The sequence below is a fragment of the Drosophila nasuta genome, chromosome 2R (genome assembly GCF_023558535.2).
Source record: "Drosophila nasuta strain 15112-1781.00 chromosome 2R, ASM2355853v1, whole genome shotgun sequence".
NCBI classification, from domain to species: Eukaryota; Metazoa; Arthropoda; class Insecta; order Diptera; family Drosophilidae; genus Drosophila; species Drosophila nasuta.
Window position 1 is genome coordinate 3,507,543 of NC_083456.1, and position 20,884 is coordinate 3,528,426.

At 38.9% G+C, this 20,884-nt stretch overlaps 1 protein-coding gene across 1 annotated transcript in view; it reads right to left on the reverse strand.

Moving 5' to 3' along the window:
* LOC132787785 (maternal protein pumilio) overlaps positions 1 to 20,884 on the reverse strand; it is a 191,538-nt gene that overhangs the window by 10,946 nt on the left and 159,708 nt on the right. The window contains 2 exon segments of the mRNA XM_060795084.1: positions 1,814 to 2,030; positions 2,391 to 2,828. Coding sequence (XP_060651067.1) covers positions 1,814 to 2,030; positions 2,391 to 2,828 — 655 coding nt within the window.

The window sequence follows — 20,884 nt, forward strand, 5'->3', positions numbered from 1 at the left end:
CTGGCTCAACTTTTCATTGCCGACGATAATAGAAAATTGCCATTAAAATGCCAGCAAACAGCGTCACAAAACCCAAAAGGGAAAGAAACAAGAGCAAAAGGGAAAAGACGATGTAAACTCTACCCAAAAGTGTAAACTTTCATTGCCTGACTGCTGTTATTAATTATAATTTGAAATTCTATAAATTTGCAACAAATTGCGAGACACCAAGGAGAATAGCACAAGCCGTCAAGCGCTTTGTCTCTACCAAGTTTATAGCTTCTCGTTACCAACAAGTCTCCCACATTTCCCATTCTAGTTGGAAACAATTTTAATTCTGCAACTCATATTGCAAATGTTATTTTTTGGCGCAAAAACTAAACTGAATCACACTCAGTATATACCATACATACTATAGTATAAGTGTGTTTAAGTTTACACGGGTATTTATTTTAAGAATACTGGAAAAGAAGTTTGTTGATTCTATGAAGTACACTTTCTGAAGCAGCGTCATAAGTAAGGTGAAGTATGAAAGAAAGCGTCGAGGAATTATTTTTATAACTTTCCAATTCTATAATAATAACTGAAACATATATTCTTGTAGATTATAGTTGCATACAACTTTGCAGATAGCTTAAGAATGACATTTTTTGTCAAACGTCCAAATTTCGAAGGGATAAAAACATAACTTAATACGTATAAAATATGTTAGAAGATATTATGGAACTCACTATAAAATAGATAAGCAAAGTTTGTAAGCGAGCAAGTGTGCGCTATTTATAGTAAATATTTGTTAGTGTGTGAAATTGAGTTTAGTTTATTATCACGTATAAACCTTACACACATTTTTGTATCACTTGCACAAAGTGAAGAGTTGCATTACATCTGCACACACATACATACTCAGATATTGCATGATTCAGTCGACGGCTGACATATCAAGTTGAATGAGTAAGGATAACATTGTAGCCGCTGTTGCAGCACTATGGCGTTGCTGTTGTAGCAAGTTGCAAGTTGCAAGTGACAAGGCATTGGGCAATAGAAGTAATAACAACATTTTGCGTGCTAGCATGCAATTTGCTTTTAGTTTTCATCTATTGCTTTCCACCCTACACTTTTTTTGTTGCTGTTTTCTGCATTAGATATTTATGAAAAACAAGAAAATAGCTACTGACAAAAACAGTTGGCGTTACGCTTACTTGGTCTGAGGGGGAAAATATGAAAAACTGCCGTCACTTTCAATACCCTTTTTTGCGATGACATGAAATCAATTAAATTCAAGTATCAAAAAACAAATCTGATGTGCATGAAAGTAATCGAAATTTTACTAAATTTGGGTAAAGTATACCAATATTTATGTACTGATATGCCTCGCTATTTCGGGAGTAGTGAACACGCAGTCAGACACGCAAAATAATGGAAATGGAAATGAAATTTGAAATTATAAATTGCATTATATTGTTATGGCTGGTAATATGCTGACAAGTTGGGGGCGCACCTCGACAAAGAAAAACAGAAATGTGTCGAGTGAAAGTTTATCCAATAGTCGAGTACATAACATAGGAAGTGGAGACTTTCGGGTTGTTGTCTTGGCTTAGCTTTAACGTTCATTCGATGCATGTTAGCTTAGACTAATGACCACTCCACACACTCAGCACTTCGCAGATGTTTCGCAGACATGTACACATAAAATACATACATACATATGTACATCATATGCTTAAAAACGTAATTTATACAATAGACTACTTTATGTACATATGTATATCCTCTTCAAATATAACACTACAGTTGGGTTATGTGAATGATTTGTTGCATGGATTTGAAAGCTTACCTCCGACACTGGAACCGTTCTGCTGTGAGTAGAGATTCTGTTGAGCCGTCTGCGGCTGTGGTGGATACAGTTGGGGGCCTTGTGGCGGCGGCGGGCCGGCACGTGCGGCACCTGGTGGCACCGCCAGTACGGGGGCGGGACTAACCAATCGCATGGGCGTGCCGGTTCGTGGTCCCATCACAAGCGAACCACTCTGATCGAAGAAAGCCGGTATGACCTTTTTTTATACACAGTTAATTGATTTTTGTTTTCGATTTTGGTTTTTTACAGGGTTAGCATTTGATATTGGTTCGTTTTTATAGTGGTTATGAAGCATTTGTTTTTATTTTTGTTTTTGATGTGGATAAAGAAAAAGAAGAGAGAAAAATACAACGTTTTAGGTCAACTTGTTGGTTATCTATACAAATAATTGCAATTCAACGTTAAATGCGAAATATGTGTACAACAATTTACACGTCATCTTTTATACACTTTCCCCCCAACAAATTGGGGCATCTTCCTTCTGCATCTGTATCATATACATATATGTACATACATACATCTTCCTCTTCTTCTGCCATCGATTCAATGTGCTTACCTGATACGGTTGATTCTCGGCGCCCTGTTGCGAAGGTGTAAGGGGGCGACGGGGCTGTGTGCCCTGCTGTGGTATCAGATTGCCCGGGTACATGCCCCACGGCGCAACGCCATAATACTGCGGCATTTGAGCGGCAGCAATCATGCTCAGATACGGTGTCGCCTCCTGTCCCGGATTGATAACATACGGTGCCGCCTGCTGTGCCGCATATGCTGCATTCTGTTGAGCCTGTGCGGCCAGAAACTGTTGCGATGCGGCCGCCATTTGCATCTGTTGTTGTTGCTGCTGCTGCTGCTGTTGCTGCTGCTGCTGCGAGGACTGCATTGTGCCATTGGGGGCGCCTGGTGGTGCAGCGCCGGCCGCGGCCGCTGCACTTGCTGCCGATGTGGCTGCAGCAGCCGCAGCCGCTAAGCCCGGATTCTGTGAGCGAAAAAGTTGCTGCGGGAGAGAGAAACAGAAAGAGATACGAGATTGAATTGATTAGTTAATCGTTCAAATTCGTCGATTGTTGGGGTTACTGCTGCAAGTACTGTTTAACGGATGACAGCAGTGATATCAGGTTTTTAACCAAGTTAGTTACATTTGAAGTAAGAATGTATGAAATGAAGTTAAAATGAAAATATGCTGTAAAATAGGCTCAGTTCAAAAATACGTAGTCTCAGAATACGATTTGTACTAACAGTGTCAATGTGGGATCAATTTCTATCTGATATTAAAATGCTTATTTTCATGGCCTGTGTTTCGAGCTTACACTGAATAATTATTGGTTAAATAAAGTTATTGTGATACAGACAAAGTTATTGTGATAACCGAAATGGAGTTCCAAGAAAAAAAAGAACTTTTTAAACTATTAGTTTGGCTGTCGGATTATTCATAGTCTAATTTTAGCATAAGCTTAACAATAAATGTATTTTTTTTGTTTGAATTATCAGTAAGATGAAGCTATGAAGGATAATGAAGTGTCACAAAATGTTGAAAATATTACATTTCTGTCAGCTGGTAAATGAAAATAAAATTAAGCCTAATGATGAGCTTTTACATTTTGAAAAATGTTATAACTAGCCTCAAATATGCTAAACTGGCAACACTGTGGATGACAGAGCTATTTTAAAAGCATTCTCAATGGCAAACAATTTTTGACTAACGTAGTAATTAATGCAGTCACACCATTTATTTATTGAAACTATTTAATTCTTTCATCCCTCCCAGATAATTAACAGCTTGCTTAATACTTATTTTTTGCAGTTACTGTGTAAATTTAACCGAGTAAACCACTGCAATTTATTGCCGATGTTGATTAACACACAATTAAAACGATGCAATCGTCAATTTGTTCGTGTTTCGTGTTTGCTGTAAAATCAGTGGCATAATATGTTACAACTGCCACAACACACATTTATCTTTCAGCTTCGTTATCAACTACAGTGTTGTGAGTGCAAACTTAAACCGACAGCCAGGAAGGACACTTTGCTGAAACATGATCAAGTGTTTTCAATTGGAAAATTAAATCAAATCCAATCAAATCAGCATGTGATATCCAAATACACAGACTGATACGCGATACCAGATTCAAGATACAGGATACCTTTATATAACGCGTACCAGGAGTAGAGGCAAAAGAAAAAAACAGCATCATGGCAACGCATGAGTGAGTGAAACTTTTCGATTCCTTTTCATATTCTCTTTGCGTGCTTTACCTTGCAATGTCTGTTCCAGGTATCTGATATCATCGCCAGGCCTCACAATGTACACACAACTAGAACACACGTGTTGTGCGTAGAAAGTGGAAAGAGGTATGTAAATGTTAAAATGTTTTAAAGCATTTTTGAGCAGGAGAAAAGTTACAACTAATAAATATCCTCTTGCACTTGAGTCGAATATTAAGAGCTCTCTCTCTCCCACTCAATATGAACATTCAAGGACATCGAGTGGAAGTGGTTTTAATGAATGCAGTACAATTTCGAAATTAAATCAAATATGCCTAGCTATTGACAATAGTATAATAAAAATCACAAATATTTCATTACTAATTCATAAAGACAATTTCTCGAGCTTTTGACTGTGGAATTCTCAATTGTCGAGCATCGTCGTCCACAAGCAAATGCCAATTTCAGCATTTCCCCATGGAATGCTGTCAATTGTTTACATGCGAATTGAAGTAAAACAAAAGCAAACCCACCAAAGAACCAAGAAAACAACAAATTTTTGGACACGTTAACAGCAGCAAATTGAAGCAACGCCAAAGGGAAGTGGGAGGCGAGAAGCACAGCAAACAGCAGGAAAATGAGCAGCAAAAATGTAAAAAAGAAATCAATGTGAATTATTGATGAATGGCGCAGCGGCGGCAGTCGAAATAAAAGCATAAAAACCGAACGAAATGTGGCAAAAGATTGCGAAAGTGAAGTAATACACACACATATCCGCCGCCCGCCATCCACAGTTATATTTACAGTTACAGCGAACAGTGAACATTGAACATTGAACATGGAAAACTTGGCACGCAGCAATAAAAGCAAATATCATGCTGCATACTTCGGGGCGCGTGACGCGTGAAATTCTCTCTGCTCTCTGCTCTCCTCTTGCTGTCAAGACGCCTCTTTCCTTACTCGCTTTACTTTACCTTTGTTTTCGCACTGAACTCACAGAGCATAAAATAATAATCAGAAACCAAATAAGCGCTGAAATCTGAACCTTAGCTCTCCATCCTCGGTTTCCCTGGATGCCTGCCTCTCGCATTATTAAAAGCAAAATTGAAAACAGCCAAGCAATCCGAGAAAACACAAACAGAGGAAAGAAGAAAGCGAAAGCCAAGTGAAATATTATGTAATTTCACGCCGCATAAAAGTATGCAATGTTTTTGATTCACTTGGCGACCAGTGTGACCAGCTCGGGCGTATCATTGACATTATTAGAGGAATTGTGCCATTTGCAACACTTTTACTCTTGCCTTCCTCCGTCTCCGTCGCCATCTCCGTTTCCGACGCCTAAAATAATGGTACTATAATTTTATGCTCGCTCTCACAAGTGATTTATGCAAATGTGCGTCGAGTGCGTTATTTACGATACGCAAACCACGCACAAACTGGCGGAGAATACCATCACATTTCATAGCATTAAGCATTATGTGGCATTCTGTCTATAGGCCTGATCAGATATGTATTGTATTATTCAAGTTGAGTATTATCGCCTCAAGAAGCACTGCACAGCGCAGTGGCGACAACTTGAAGGCCATATCGAAAGCAACGAAAGTAAGTAAGTAAGCTAAACTAACAGATTTTGACCAAGGAACAACGAGAACTTTAACTTGAACTTACTCTTTGCCCTCTTCTAATATCAACAAGTTTTCATTTTTCCATTCGTGTGGCTTCTTTTGCATGTCGTAATTTGCTAGTTCTCCCCTCTCATTATTTCTCTTTCCCCGCCTGCTTTCGACATTTTTATTTCATTTCATTTGCGCATTACATTACATTTACCAAGCGGGTCCTGCTGACTTAATAAGCTCCCAGGTGTACAATTTTCAGCGCTCGACTCGACTCGTAATGGAAATTATAGCTGATGTCATACACAGGGGAAAGCAAACTCACGCCCACACGCCCGCATTTCTCTTTTAGTGAAAGTGACCCCGCTCGCTCGCTCCCCCCACTTTCTTCCCTTGGCTCTGGAATGGAATGGAATGGAATAGCTGGCAACCCTTAATGTCTGGGCTACCCTTGTCGCTGTGCTCTTACTTGTTGCAACTGGGTCGCATAACTAAACAAAACAAAGTAAAACAACAGCAGAAAAAATGGAGAAAATATGTAACTTCGAGTCTCTGTTTCTCTACTTTCGGTTGAGTGGATTAGTTGCTGTGTAGCAGGTGGGGCCCAGCTAGTTGATTTATAATTACTGCGTTGCGCGATTCGAACTTCGACTCGACTTCTCCATTGCAAATTCCACTTTTGCGTATCCAAATCCCTGCTTCTATTTCATTTTAGTTCTCCTAATTGACACAATTTTAATGCAGATTGAATATCAATTAACACTGTATTTTAATTAGGCGTATCGAATTCTTAATTGTATTTAATTAATTGGCTGCGTGCCTTCTAGGCTTCAATAACTACGAACTTATCGATGCTTTCGTAGTATTAGCTAGCTAATTCCCTTTATATTGCATCATTTGTTGTCTAAAAGTATTCCACTTGGTTACTCTTCAGTTAACCTAATTAACTATACCACCTTGTAGATAAAGTTATCCTAGATGGAAGTGTGTTAAAAACTGATGACGTTGCTGCTGTACCATCAATTGGAGTGCATTAAATTTACGAGTTGCGCTCGTATGCAGGAGAGACTGTAAAGCACGACTTTGTCAGCGGGGTAGGAAATAAAAGTTTTGCGACCTGCAACCAACGGTGGCGCCACAAATGTCTGAAATATGATGCACGTGTGTGCGAGAGTTTTATAAAAGTTGAGACGTAAATAGAAACTACAAATACGAGTTAAATCCATCGCGGGCATAACTTTTATTTGCCCGCTCTCCCATTCTATCTCCCGTTCCCCCCTCTCTAGTGTGAGTCATAGTATTATTTTGCCTCACGTTCGCTCTCGAATTGCGAGTAACGAGCAAAATTAAAAAGCAATATACAAACAGCAATCACGCACCGAGTGGCGGCGGCTCAACGAAGAAGTAAACCCAAAAAGAACGCAACGGAAAGTAAGGCAAAGTAAACCCAAACTCAAACTCAAACTCAAATTAAGGAAAGCGCTGACCAAACTTCTGCTTCACATGTGTATGTGTGTGTGTGTTGTTTGGTGTGTGTGGGTGTGCGACTAAAAGTAGGCATCAAAAAGCACACGCGTGTGGTCATTAAGTAATTCGCTTTAATGGTCACCCTACAGCGGACATTGGCAACGGGCAACGGGAAAAGGCGACTGGCAACTGGTGACTACTATGAGGAGCTTCGATGTGGGTTGTCTTTGTTGGAATTTCTGTTGTTGCCACGGCGCGCCTAATGAGCCACGCAATGCGGCACGAAAAGTGCGCTTAATGTTTGTTGTTTGTGGCATTAATTTTGTTTACAAGTCGTTTGTGCACCACTTTCCCTTGTTTGGCTCTGGCTCCTCCTACCCAACCATCCCTCCTTCTATCCCTCATTCAACACTTCACTCTGCTGTCGCCATGTGTCACTCATTAACGGGTTTGTCAGGAGTGTCCTTCATATTCAATTTGGCCTGCGCCTTAGCGTCGTCTATAAATATTTGTGCTGCACTCTCGCTTTTTACGCAAATTGATAGATAGAAACAGACACAATGGGTCTCTCAGTACATACCTACACATACATACATATGTATATTCTGATGAATTGTCCCCACGAAAGTGGAGAGTGGACACAACTAAGCGTACTTAATTGATTGCTTTTCAGCTCGTGGGTAGCTGTGCAGCTATCTGACTGGGTAATTGATATTTAATTAAAGCGCAGTTGAAGTACTTGCCAAGTCACTGACGAGTGTCCACTCCAAAACTGGCTAAGTGCTGCGAGATGCAGGAGCAGGACATAATGACAGGCTTAGCTACTCTTTGCTGATTGGATGAGTTGTAATGCACGGCTGGATATTCCCCATCGGAAATATCCCCATTCACGTTGCTCTTTGATATACTATATATGATCTTCCTTAATATTGAATTACTTTACTAAAGCATTCATAAAAGTTCTTCTCGTGCTTAAAGCAGCCGAATGACAATTAGTCCAGATGTGCCGCAAGAGCAGCATTGCAGCATTATTGAAGCACTTGCAAATTTAATGGCCTGTGCAATGCACTCTATAATTGATTTTGTCCTTGCGACAATTTGGGTTCGGCACTCGGTTGGTTAAGAGCACCTCCTCTTCACTTCCGCTGACAGACCTTCGAGGTCTGGGTTCGTACTTATTTTATTAATGATATTACGCAATTTCCTTCATTCGTTTGTTGACTTATTGAATGAGTGCGAACATCGAGCAGTAGCAGTAGCAGAAGCAGAAAGAGAGACTGACTGTTAAGTTAAGTAAATGTGACCTTAATTTCTCTCAGTGTGTGTGGTTAAGACGCTTTTGATATATGGGCTATAGAGCAATCGGCATGTAAAAAGAGAGAGCAAGTAAGAGGCAGGGAAAGAGAGGGAGATGAGACTGAATGAAGACCAGAGTCACCGCGACCACCGCATCATTTACATGAACGGGACATTTAAGTAAAATATGGCCCAAGCTGTGCTAGCTGAATGCGATAAGCGCGGGTTTAAAGGACGCTGCAAATTACCCGAAAAAAGCTACCCCTATGCTCTGCTCAGTCTTCTTCCCTCTTCTCAAGTGAATCACAAAAGAAAGAAACCATCCAGGGCCTCTGACTGACTGCCCTAGAGCTCTGGGAGTGGGCGGCGCATAAAATGCTTCAAAATGAAGCCATAAATGCGCAATCACGAAATTACAAAGTAGCAGGCAATATCAAGTCGAGGGGGATGAATCGGGGCGTCGGTGGAGTCGAGGAGGCGTGGCTTGGCTTTGAAAGTGTTTATTTATGCAGTTTTTCACAAACATTGCGAGCCAAAAAGCAGTCAAATTTAATTGCCTTGCAAATTGCCCAGGAGGAGGAGTTCGGCCCAGATGATTTGACTCCTCGTCTTCCCCTCTCTCTCTTTGATCACCAGCCCCCTCCTACTCAAGTGGCTGTTTTTGAATTTCATAACAAATTGCCGCAAATTGAGGCTTTTGGGCATTGTCTTTCCCACAGATTCCGACAAAAGTTGTAACTGTGCGCGTTGGCATTAAACCGCCGCCCATTAAAACTATTTGCCGTAACAAACAGTGCGAGGATCTTCAGAGAGGAGGTGAGGGAAGCGCAAAGGATGCGACGCTGCAAAAAAAAGTGTTAGCCAAAAAGTTGTTGGCAAAAGATTTTTGTGTGTTTCAAGAAACTTTCAATTGCCAGACAAATTCTCGAGGAAAACTATTTGCCAAACTATTTCAAAGTCAATTAGTTTCTTTCTCCTTTATTGTACTATAACATGTGATATTTTTTTGGTTGATAAACGCTTCGTCTGGCCATATACTAAATGACAGGCTCACGTGTTTCGCCTGTGCGTTTGCGCATTTGATTGAATTAGCGTAAGAGCTGACGCAATACAAAATTCAATTAACAACATGGCCAGCTGAAAGCAAATCACGTAATTTGTATTTGGTTCTTTTGCTACAACTGTCGAGCATTGTCAATCAAAGGTGTGTGAATCACAAATTGAAATATTGTATTGCAATAAGAAAAACGGCAATCGAATTTAAGATTTTCACAGAATATAGAAACACCAATGATATAACTTCTATTCATTTGTGTGAGTTTGATCTATTCAACAGCCACAATTTAGGCTGGTTACTATTATTTAAGAAACCTCTGGGATTTTACTAGCTTTTTTATTTCACTTTTTGATGCTGATCAAGTATACGTTATATCATATAAGTACTATTTTATTCAACCAGGAAAGCCAGTATGAATACATTTTGAATGCGTCAGAAAAGCAGATAATTACACTAATTGATTTATTTATTTTTTTTATTTTAAATTGATGTTTCCCTATATAGTGCCATTTGTTGGAAACTAGTTCAGTTTGACCACGCAATGTACATGGGAAGCGGCTGCAATTAGTTGATTTTACGCTCCTTTGAGGCCAATTTAAAAGCCAACACACATTATATGGCACCGATGACACACACACACACGTACAAGAGGACATCTCACATACATACTCCTCGCTTGTGTGCAGCTTAATTTCATTTAGAACTTTTTTTTCGTTATTTCATGCCTCCACTAAATGACGCAGACGCGTCGCGTCGCGCCGCACAGACAAAACGCCTACAAATGGCACGCGAGTTGCAGTCACAGTTGCCACTTTTATATGCCACTTATTATGTACTAGAGACACACACACACTAATACATACGCTCACACACGCGACATCTAGAGAACCATACATTAAAAATGTATGTGAAGCGAGCAAAAATTGTTGCCTACTTTTGTGGGCAGTATGCTCAGGCACACACACATACAAACAGAGTGTATGTGAGTGAGTGCACGGGGAACGCTGACAACTAAAGGAAACGTGTGTCGACTACGCCTGTCGTCTGTCGCCCGCTTTGTTGTTGCCTTTTGTTTGTCGTTTGAAAATCAGGTTATCGATTTTTGCCGCTGCTTTGCGCATTTGCTGCTGTTTGTTTTGCACTACACAAACAACACTCCACGTGGGGCAGCAGCAGCAGCAGCAGCAGCAAGGAGAAAAAGAAATGTATATATACTATGCCATGTCCTTGCTACGAGGACCTTCTTAAAGCAGATGACTATCAGTTGAAACTGTTTTCCACCTCTTGCTCCTCAGCCGTCTTCTTGTCGTTACTGTATGCAAATTGATATGGTAAAATGCCACTCAGACGTTGGCCACTTGTTCTAGGACTTTTCGAGGACTTGTCTAATCATGCCATGCTTCTGAGCCTATTAAATTCTGCCTACGGTAACTAATTTGCAGGCATTTGGCAATTTCCAATTGATAATTATGATACATGCTTAGCAAAATATTCTGCATCTCGAGCGTTTGCATTTCACAGGCTGCACAAATATTAATAATGTCAAGGATAAATTGTAAGTTTATAAGCCAAATTAAATTTAATGAAATATTTGCAAGTTAATTGGTAATTGTGAAAACATTTCATTGAAGAAGTAATTGACAGTTGCACAATGAGGTAATCTTAAGCTTGTTATTTAAATTATTTATTTTATTATTGACTATTCAATAACAATTCATATTTTCTTTTCCTATATTAAAGTACACATTATTCTTCTCTTTTAATTTGCTGAAAAAGTTTGAAAGTCTACTTAAGTAGCTGGAGTTGCCCTTTTTTTTACTTGGCAGTCTGTTTGCCCTCCAATTAACGTCGCTCGTATCCCACGACGCGCAATCAAATCAAACAAATTGTTGACTAAATTCCAGTGAAATAAATAAATAAAAATGTGCCCGGGCCATTAAATCAAATACACGCACAATTTGCCTGCTCCAAAAAGCCAAACTTTTATCTTTCTTTCCCTCTCGCTCTTGTTGTGACACTCCTCAGTCTATCTCTGTCACGCTGCTCGAGGACCTGGCACATAAAATTACAATAACTAAGTGCAGGTCACAAGTGGCGGGTGTATTTACATATATGCGTGTTTATAGATGAGAAGGGATGGAGGCATGTGGAGCGGTCGGTCGACACCCGCTAAATAGTCCCTAATACTCATAAAAAATACATTCTATAAATATTTACAGAGAGAGAGAGACCGAGAGAGTGAGAGTAGGTAAAGAAAGTCTATATAAAAGTCGCCTTGGTGCTAAATAAATAAAATGTTAAAATATTCATCAACAATAACAACAATAACAGAGAAACAACTGCACGTGAGTGTGTATAGAAATTTACCATAAATCACATTTTTAGCAGGCAAAAAAGTTTCGCGTGACAAAAATCAACTAATGTGGTTAATAAAAAGAAAAGGCGCTACCCCTCCGATTCCCTTACCATTACCATTACCGTTTCCATTTCCATCCAAGAGCAACAAAAACAGTAGCCGAAAAGCAGCAAAGTGCGAAGAGGTGGTCGAGGGGATAGGATAGGCGTGTTGCAAGTTTATGAAAAGTTAAACTGAACTTAAGCAACAAACGAGCGAACGTAATGGCAAAGAGGGAAGTTTTCGGAGGGGGTGTGTACGAGGAGGTGTATAGGTGTAGGTGTAGATGTGGCTGTAGGTGTTTGTGTGGTGTTGATGTAAATCACTTTCAGCGCTTGCCGCACAACTTTTACCCGCAGCGGGTAGCTTCAAATTTATGCAAATGTGTTAGTTGCTTGGTTGTTCTCATTGTTCGCTGCCCTGGCTGTTTATTGATGCTGTTGTTATTGTAGTTGACGACGCTGTTATTGTTGTTGTTTTCTGTTTTCTGTTTTTTTTTTTTGGCATCACACACAACGCCACCAGGCGTTGGCAATTGTCGTTGACATTTTCTGTTGGTTGTTGGTTGCGCTTTCACACTTACCTCCAAGCAACTTTTTGAGTTGGTTAAATTGTTTTTAATATTTCCTCATCGCGCCACATTTCTGCCACTCTTTCTTTCCCCACCCCCGGCTTAAAAGCTGTACGCTTGACACCACACCCATAAAAAAGAAAACTCCCAAGCCATTTGATTGCCATTATCCTGTTTAGTGTTTAGTGCAAGTTTGCTTCCTTTGTTGAACTTCTTTTTGTTGATTTATTTAGCCACGTTTGATAAGTTTCTGACATTTATGAACTGTGGGAGGTGGCAATATAAGGGTTACATTGAGTGTGAACTGAACCCAGTTAGAGAAGAGATAACGTGACAGCAAATCGATAAATATTGAAACACGTTCGACTCTATTTGTTTAGATTTTTATGATTAGTAGCTGACAGCGCTGGTTAAACGCAATTATGACAGAAGCGATGAACAGGAAGTTGGTATTGGTATATACTATATAACACATTTGGTATAAACTACAGAGTATACTAAATTTGGAATATACTATATTAATTTTAGTATATACTACAGTTGGTATATAGCACATTTGGTATATAGTTTGAAGTTATTGGGGTATACAAAATTCGGTATATACTATATTCACATTAATGTATACTATATTTGGTATATTCTATATAAGTATTGGTATATACTTATTGCTTTCGATTAATAAATTATTGAGGTAAGGAGAAAAGTAGAAGAAACATAGTTTATATACAGACTCAGATCATTATTAACACATTCGTTAATTTCTGCAGTGAATATGCATTTAATTGCTTGCTTAATTTATTTTCAGTTGCTCTCTAGTTGTGGCACTTTGCTTATAAAATGATTCATGTTTTCGCTTTATTCACTGCATTATTTGGTGGTCAGCCATAACTTTTCATAGCATTTGTGGCAACAATTCAGCCGTTGCCATGCTACTGGGCCATATACAAAAGCATGTACACATTTTTCTGGCCGTTTTGTAATCTGGCGGACAGTTGTTGAAATTGTGGTCGAGTGAATGTCATAAACTTTGATTTCCTGCAGGAAGGACGCGAATGGCGAAAATGGCGGCCAGGTCACCAACAACAACAACAACATCACCAAAAACAAGAACAACAGTTTCAGTTAAAGCAGTTAAACCGGTTATAGCTGCAATTTTTATGTCTGGATAACACGCACGATTCGCACTGGGTAGAGAAGAGCGGGCGGGGATAAAACTGTCTAAATCGACTGCGACTACTATTTAATTTATAAATGCCCATGCACACACACATTTCACGTACACAAATGAAATAAAAACGAGGGAGAAAGCAAAAGCAGGAAGAAGAACACTAAAACAAATCTATTTTTTATGGCCCGCAGTATTCCCGGGCTTGGTTAAAGATTGAAAAATGTTGCTAAATGCAAAATGGAAAACGGAAAATGGGAAATGCAACAGTAACAGCAACAGCAACAGCATGAGCAACAAAATGGGCGGCATAAAAATATCTTTTAAATGCCTGACGTTGGCATATGATGGTATTTTCATGTTATTCGAATGCTTCCCCCAACCCTCCCGGATCCTTTCGCCCAGCAATCCTCACGTCATGTATGTAAGTCGAATTTTTTCCCAATAGATTTTTCATGGATTTTCCATGCGGTTTTACAGCACAGAAGCTGCAAAGCTTGTTACAATTTTAATTTATCAACAATATGCAAACGATGCTGCAGAATTTGCAGCCTTGCAGCTTCTCCACTCGTCCTTCACATTGCTCCTCTTTTCCTCACTGTGGTTATGCAAATGATTTCCAAACAGTACTTACAGCATTTAAAGTTACAGTTATGGGATTTTATATGGGATAGTGCGTGAACTTACCTAGAAAGAGAAATGAATAAAGAATTTATGGGTTACTACCATTTCAATGTGTAACATTTTGCCTTAATTTTATATACTTCTTTAATTACGTATTTAAATATATTATATTTATTTAGCATTGCAAATTATAGTTAATATTTCTTTAAATGTACAATCAAATGAATTCATGAATTTAAAATAATTCTTTGGGGGAAGCGCACAACAAATTGCCACACAATGTGGCCACAAAATGAACGCATTTTGGTGGCAAGACTTAATCCAAGTTGTTGACTAAAATTGCGCCAACAACTCCTGCGAAATGCGGCTAACAACAGAGTACGATAGAAAAGTTTGTGAAGGAAAATGTTGCATTCCACGAAAAAGATAAAAGTTGAAGAAGAAGTCAACACATGTGAGACAATGTTCACGCACAAAATTTACAACGAATACAAGTGAGAAATTGCACATACGCCGCATGTGCCACTTAGAAATTAACTTTAATTAATGTTGATGCTCGCTCAAGCTGATAGTTTTGCCGTGTTTTTAGTTGTATTTGAAATTTAATCATAATTGCTGTTGTTACCTTTGAGCAACGACGAGTCAACGAACCATAGAAAAGCAACTGCCATAAAATTGTATCCAACTTTCATTTGAAAGTAGGAAATTTATTTGCTGCCTGCTATTGTTGTAATATTTATAATTATTAATCACATAATTTTGCCATGCAATTTGATTTGTTGCAAAGTGGTCAGCGCCGCCCCAGACCGCCTGCAGCTGCTGAGCTGAGCTGAACTGAACCCTACCGCAGCAGACAATAATATTATTTAGCATATGGATTAGATGGGGGACCAAATGCAAATCAACACGCACACACATGCACTCGCACACAGACAGACAGATAAAGCCCTAGGCTTATGTAGGTTGACCGCAGCGTAATCAAAACTTATGTCTCTGGTCAACTCTGGTCAGCTCGTTCAATTTTAATGGCCAACAAAATACATTGGCTGCAACACAGACACAACTCTCTGCGTCACTATCTGACCTCCCTATCTCTCTGTTCCTCTGGCTCTTCGCTTCCCTTTTGCTCACTATCCTTCTCTCGGTTGTGTTGATAATAGTGTTAATTATGCGCCTGTCAATATGCCAAACGTTGCTGCCTAAAATATGTTTTGCATTCAGCCAACTGCAACAGGGCAGCAAAGCAGCAGGCTTAGAGGATCATGGAAGGATGCTCATGGAAGAGTCAAGCCTAGGCAATTCTTGGGCAATGGCAATGGAAGGGATGCCACTCGCATAGATGCACACTAATTGAAGTTTGCATTTGTGCAGTTTGTGTCAAAACAATTCGGCAAATCAAAAGACCTGCATTTTCTCCTTTTTCTTCTATAGAAGTTGAAGTTTTTGCAGCTGTTTCGCTGCAGGCCTAAATGCTATGAGATTCAACTCAAGCAAATGAACACACAGTATTAGTTTTTAATTCATGCTTTAAAGCTTAACCAATTAAGTGGGAGTGACAATTAAGTAGCAGCAAATGACATTAAAGTAGTATGAGAAATGTTTGAATATCATTTGTAATTAAAATTATCAACGAAAAGATAAATGGAATGAAGCAAATTGTTGACATTTTCTATTGTGGTCGATTTTAAAATGGATTTTATGATAATCAAAGCTGTGTGTAATATAAATTTGAAATTAGTTTGCTTTTGGCATTTGGCATCATCATCATATTGGATTTCTCCACCCAAAAATGTTAGATAAAGTATATTATCGACGCAGCGTAAACGAAATTAAGGTTTCCTGAACCCTTTTTGCTTTCAAATCAAATATTAAAAGTGAATTTTAACTAGAAATTTGATTAAATTTCGCAAAACAATATGAATGCGAATGCAATTGAAATGCATTTACAATGTAAACGAAAAGGGATTACTTTAGCAATCTATCGATAATTGCGTGAAAGCGGGAGAACAAATTGTTTTTATTTCAGAATAATGCAAATGCAGCGTTAAAATTTGCCGAGATAACGGCTTTTGTTACTGATACTTTTTGCTAATTGCTATTATTGCAAATTGAGTTTACTGATAAGATTTTAATATTTATGTATCAACATTGCAAGTGAATTGTGCAAAGAGCAATTACATAAATTGCATTTAAAATGCATTATGCATTTAAATAAATGACATTTGTATTGTTGTCAGGATTTACATGTATTAAGATTTGTAGTATGAAAATGAAGCGAAATCACAATTAAAATGAAGTTTAACTAAATTTTCTAGACTTGGAGCTTTTGCTGACATTTCGGTATATTTTGTACTTTATAGTATATTATCGACATATCAAATATATCACATTTTAGTATTTTTGGGGTATACTTTCTTACTTGATTGAGATTATTCTAGTAAGCTACTTTTTAGGTATAAAAATACTGAATTAAACTACCAATTTATTATCCACATAACGAAAATAAATGCATTAAAACTAAATTGAGCTCCATTATATGCTCATTGCCTTACTTTTCCAACTGTATCACGTGTCATTTGTTTTAAGTGTGGTAAAAAATCATCAACTAAAAAAACAAATCCTATTCCATTTGACATCATTAACATTTGTGGCACGCTCACTCATACACTCGCACACACAAACACACACATATTGAAGCTGCGCTTTTGTCTTGGGTCTCGAATATCCTTAGCCATGGCTCGACTAATTTACATGCACGAGCAGCAGGCAATTGCAAAATATTTATGCACAATTAAATCAAGTAAAAGGAACGTATAAATTTCCACAACACACAGTGACTGAGAGAGAAAGAGTGGCAATGAGAGAACAGAAGAGGGATAGACGTAGTCGTGCACACACATTAAACAGCTGCCCAATTGGCTGCGCTGTTGGAAAGAGAACGAACCGAAATGCAAATGACATTTAAACCAAAATACGAAACGAGCCAAACTGCACATGTGATTCTCCTCAGCTTTGTTTTCTCTCTTTCATTTCTTTTTTCTTTATTCTTCCTCTCTTTAACCATTTTGTTCGTTTTTCACAATAAGCCAACGCAGTTGACCCACATTTGCCATCCTGCTTCTTTCTCAATTTGCCTCGTTTTTTGCACAATTTTTCGAGTTTTCCGCTTTGCTTGATTTGCGGTGAGTTTTTTTCAGACGATTTCAAGCTGTATCCTGGGCTTAATGTGCATTAAGCATGTGCAGCAAGCTGCCGCTGTTTTACTTGTTGTTGTTGTTGTGCTAATTAAATGGCCTAAGTGCCGCGGGTCTTACTTGTGTTGCCGCTTTTCTTGTTTCATGCTGGTCAGACGCTGTTCTGCTCTTGGTTATTTACTACTGCTAATTCTTTTGCGTATCTTGGAATTTTCCTACTTGTATGCAGAATGTTTTGTATAATTTGTAGAATTCCTTTTTAATATTCTCCATCGTAGTTGTGGCTTGTGACATTTTGAATTATACTATGTTCACTTCAGTTGAAGCACAAAATATTTAGGATTTATTGAATTTGTAGATATCTACAATTATTAAAGTATATTTATTTTCAAATCAATTGCAATTATTCAAATAATCATTAATGGAATACATTTATATACATTTATAACATTCAAAGAGACAACTCTCAATGTTTTTAAAGTCTTTTTCGGTATTAGACTCTGATAATAAAAGCAATATGTTCAGCTAACCGGAAACCCAAAAAGTATGCTACAGTTTAATAAATAACAGCTGTGCATACAAAATCGTATACTTTAGCTGATTTATTTAACTACACAGCTCGCAATGTTGGTTTGGCATATAAAATGCACTGACAAATTGCGCAAATTAGTCGTAAAAACATGCACACACACAAACACACTCAGGGTGATGTGCACATACGCATAATGTGGCAGCACATGAGACAGCAAATTAAAATAGTCTAACCTAAAAATGAAATTGCATTTAATGACGCAACACATGCACAAGCACAAGCACATCTATTGTACATACACATATCTGCAGAGGGATGGAGATCCAACAAAAGCGTCAATAGGTTAACAATTGCTGGCGGATTTATGTCAAAATCCAACATTGCTCTCTCTCTCTCTCTTTCTCTTCCTCTCTCTTCTGAACTGCGTTCTCCACTCATCTATTTTACCTCTATTGTTTGCCTTTCAAAAAAGGCAGCAAAGTGCGTTAAATTCTCGGCGCGTTGGAAAACTAACGAGCAACATTGTTTGATGATGACAATCATTAGATGCGATAATGCAAATGAACGCAGCTCGAAAATTCTCCTACTTCTCTCACTTCTCTACTCACACTTACACACAAACACAACTTGCGGACAGTTGTGAAGCAAATGAAATAGAGACAGAGAGGAGATTGCACAAATAGTTCAACCAGACGTGTTGCCGTTATTGTGCTTTGCCAACTCCCGCCCACCAAAAAACTAAGGAAGAAAAATGTGCATGCCAATGATACATGAGCTTCTAGCAGCACAACAACATGGAGAGCCAGCGGACTGCACAAATATTTTTCAAAGTATTCTTGCAACGGACACCATGTCACAGTGGGATAATATACTCAAAGAATTCCTAATATCTGGTAGAACAACAAATACCAAAAAGTAATAGTTGGATAAATCAAGTTGTCGAGAAAACAAACATGTATTGAATTAATATAATAATTATAATCGGTTCTGAAATGTGATCGATTATTATTACAATATTTTAATAATCCGCAATATTTTAGGATTTATTTATTATTAAAGAGAAAAAATACCTCAAGCGAAACATTGTGAAATTGACAATAAACTTGTCCAAGTATTTTTTGAATATTGAATTTGTTAAAATAGTTCAGTTTTCGAATGCTTTTGCCACAATGTGCTAGTGAGGTCTAAGCTTTACGGAATAGGAATACGCATGTTTATAATGTATGCGTCTGGCTGGCTGGGCGTGTCACAAGTGGGCGTTGACAGCACCAACAGCAGCAACTGCTACTGCTGCAACTACAACAACAACATTGACGACAACACTGATGACGTGTGGTTGTCATTAGAGCTGCTGGCGACTGTTGATGACGTTGTTGTGGCGGCGCCCTTAGAACCCTAAACCATCGAGCTGCTAAACCCAAACTCTAGCTCAGGCCTAGTCCTCCCTTTATTGCCGCTATTTTTGTTGTTGTTTTGCATGGGTTTTCGCCGTTGCTGTTGCTTTTGGCATTGGTGTTGCAATCGTCGTTGTCACCATCATCATCATTATCATCATCACTGCTCGGACACTGCGCTGTGTGGCTCGACAAAATGGAGACCGCACACCAACCGAAATGCATACAACATGAACAATGCACAAAACAGCACAGAGAACGTGGGATGTGGCAACTCTGGTCAAGCTGTGTCCGCCCTTTTATTAGGCGTCTGCATCAAAAGGGCTTTAATTGAAGGTTGCAACTTTGAAATTATGCGCCGGCCGGCTGTTGCCTATTGTGGCAATACCCTGCGATTATTTACATATCGCATAGATCCGATACTGCACAGAGTTTGTGTTTCTCATTACAAAAAAATGGATTTTGATTAGGATTTTTAGTATCTCCTCATAAATGTATCTTTCGCTGAGTAATTCGCTATTTTTAAAGGGTGTTCTTTCTGTTTAATCATCCTTTTCTATGTTTTGGCTAACTTCTATCCAGTATGCATCGCTTATCCCACTTTCCCTAATGGAATTTTGATGACACTTTTTGCTTGTCTGCCCCCAAAAAGTTGCATGCAAAATTGTTGCCAATTTGTAAATATTTTCTTTATGCATTGCAACAGACTGTCTGTATGCTCCGCAATACAATTTTGCGGCGTGCATTTTCTCTTTCTCCTTTTTTGCACGATCATCTCAATTATCCGGGCAATTAGTATGGCTATGTAAATAGATTGGCTAATTTGATGAGATAAAGTGACCAGGCCTACATATGTATGTACATATGTATGTTCCCCACAAATAGCTGAATTTCAAAGCTATTAAATGTCCAAAGCGTGATTGTTGAAGGATGGTTGAGTTCGGTTTCCACAGTGCCGAAAAAGTGAGTTATCATGCAAGCACTTTTCTAATTACGATTTCGGTTGCAACTCCCCTTCTGCAGCTCTTCTTTTGACTCTGTCGCTGACTCTGACAGGGGGAGAATAGCAGAACAGGACAGGAGAACAGGACTGCAAAACATTAGCCTGGACAGATTTCCCTCAGGATAAAAAGTTGTTGTTGTTGTTGTTGCTTCTGTTATGGATGCAACTTTAAATTGCTTTCACAGTGAGTTTTTCTAGCAGCTCACTCTCTGTGTCTTCGTCGTCTTACTCGCTCTCTCTCTCTCTCTCTGTTTCTCTCTCTCTCTCTCTCTTCCTCTCTGTGTGTCTCTCTGTCTTCCTCTCTATCCCTGGAGGAGCTGACAATGCAGATGAGGCTCGTCTGTTGGTCGTCGTTCCTGTGAGAATCGCATCAGTGCTCTGATTGCGCATTGCTTCAAAATTTCACAGAGACGAGCCCCAAAAAATGCCTGAGTGCGTAATGCGTTTACCCCGGCAATGTGCAGCCCTTAGGGGAGCGAGAATATGGGATAAAGCAATGCTTCGAGGGGGCGATGGGCATGATTGGGTGGCAAGTCT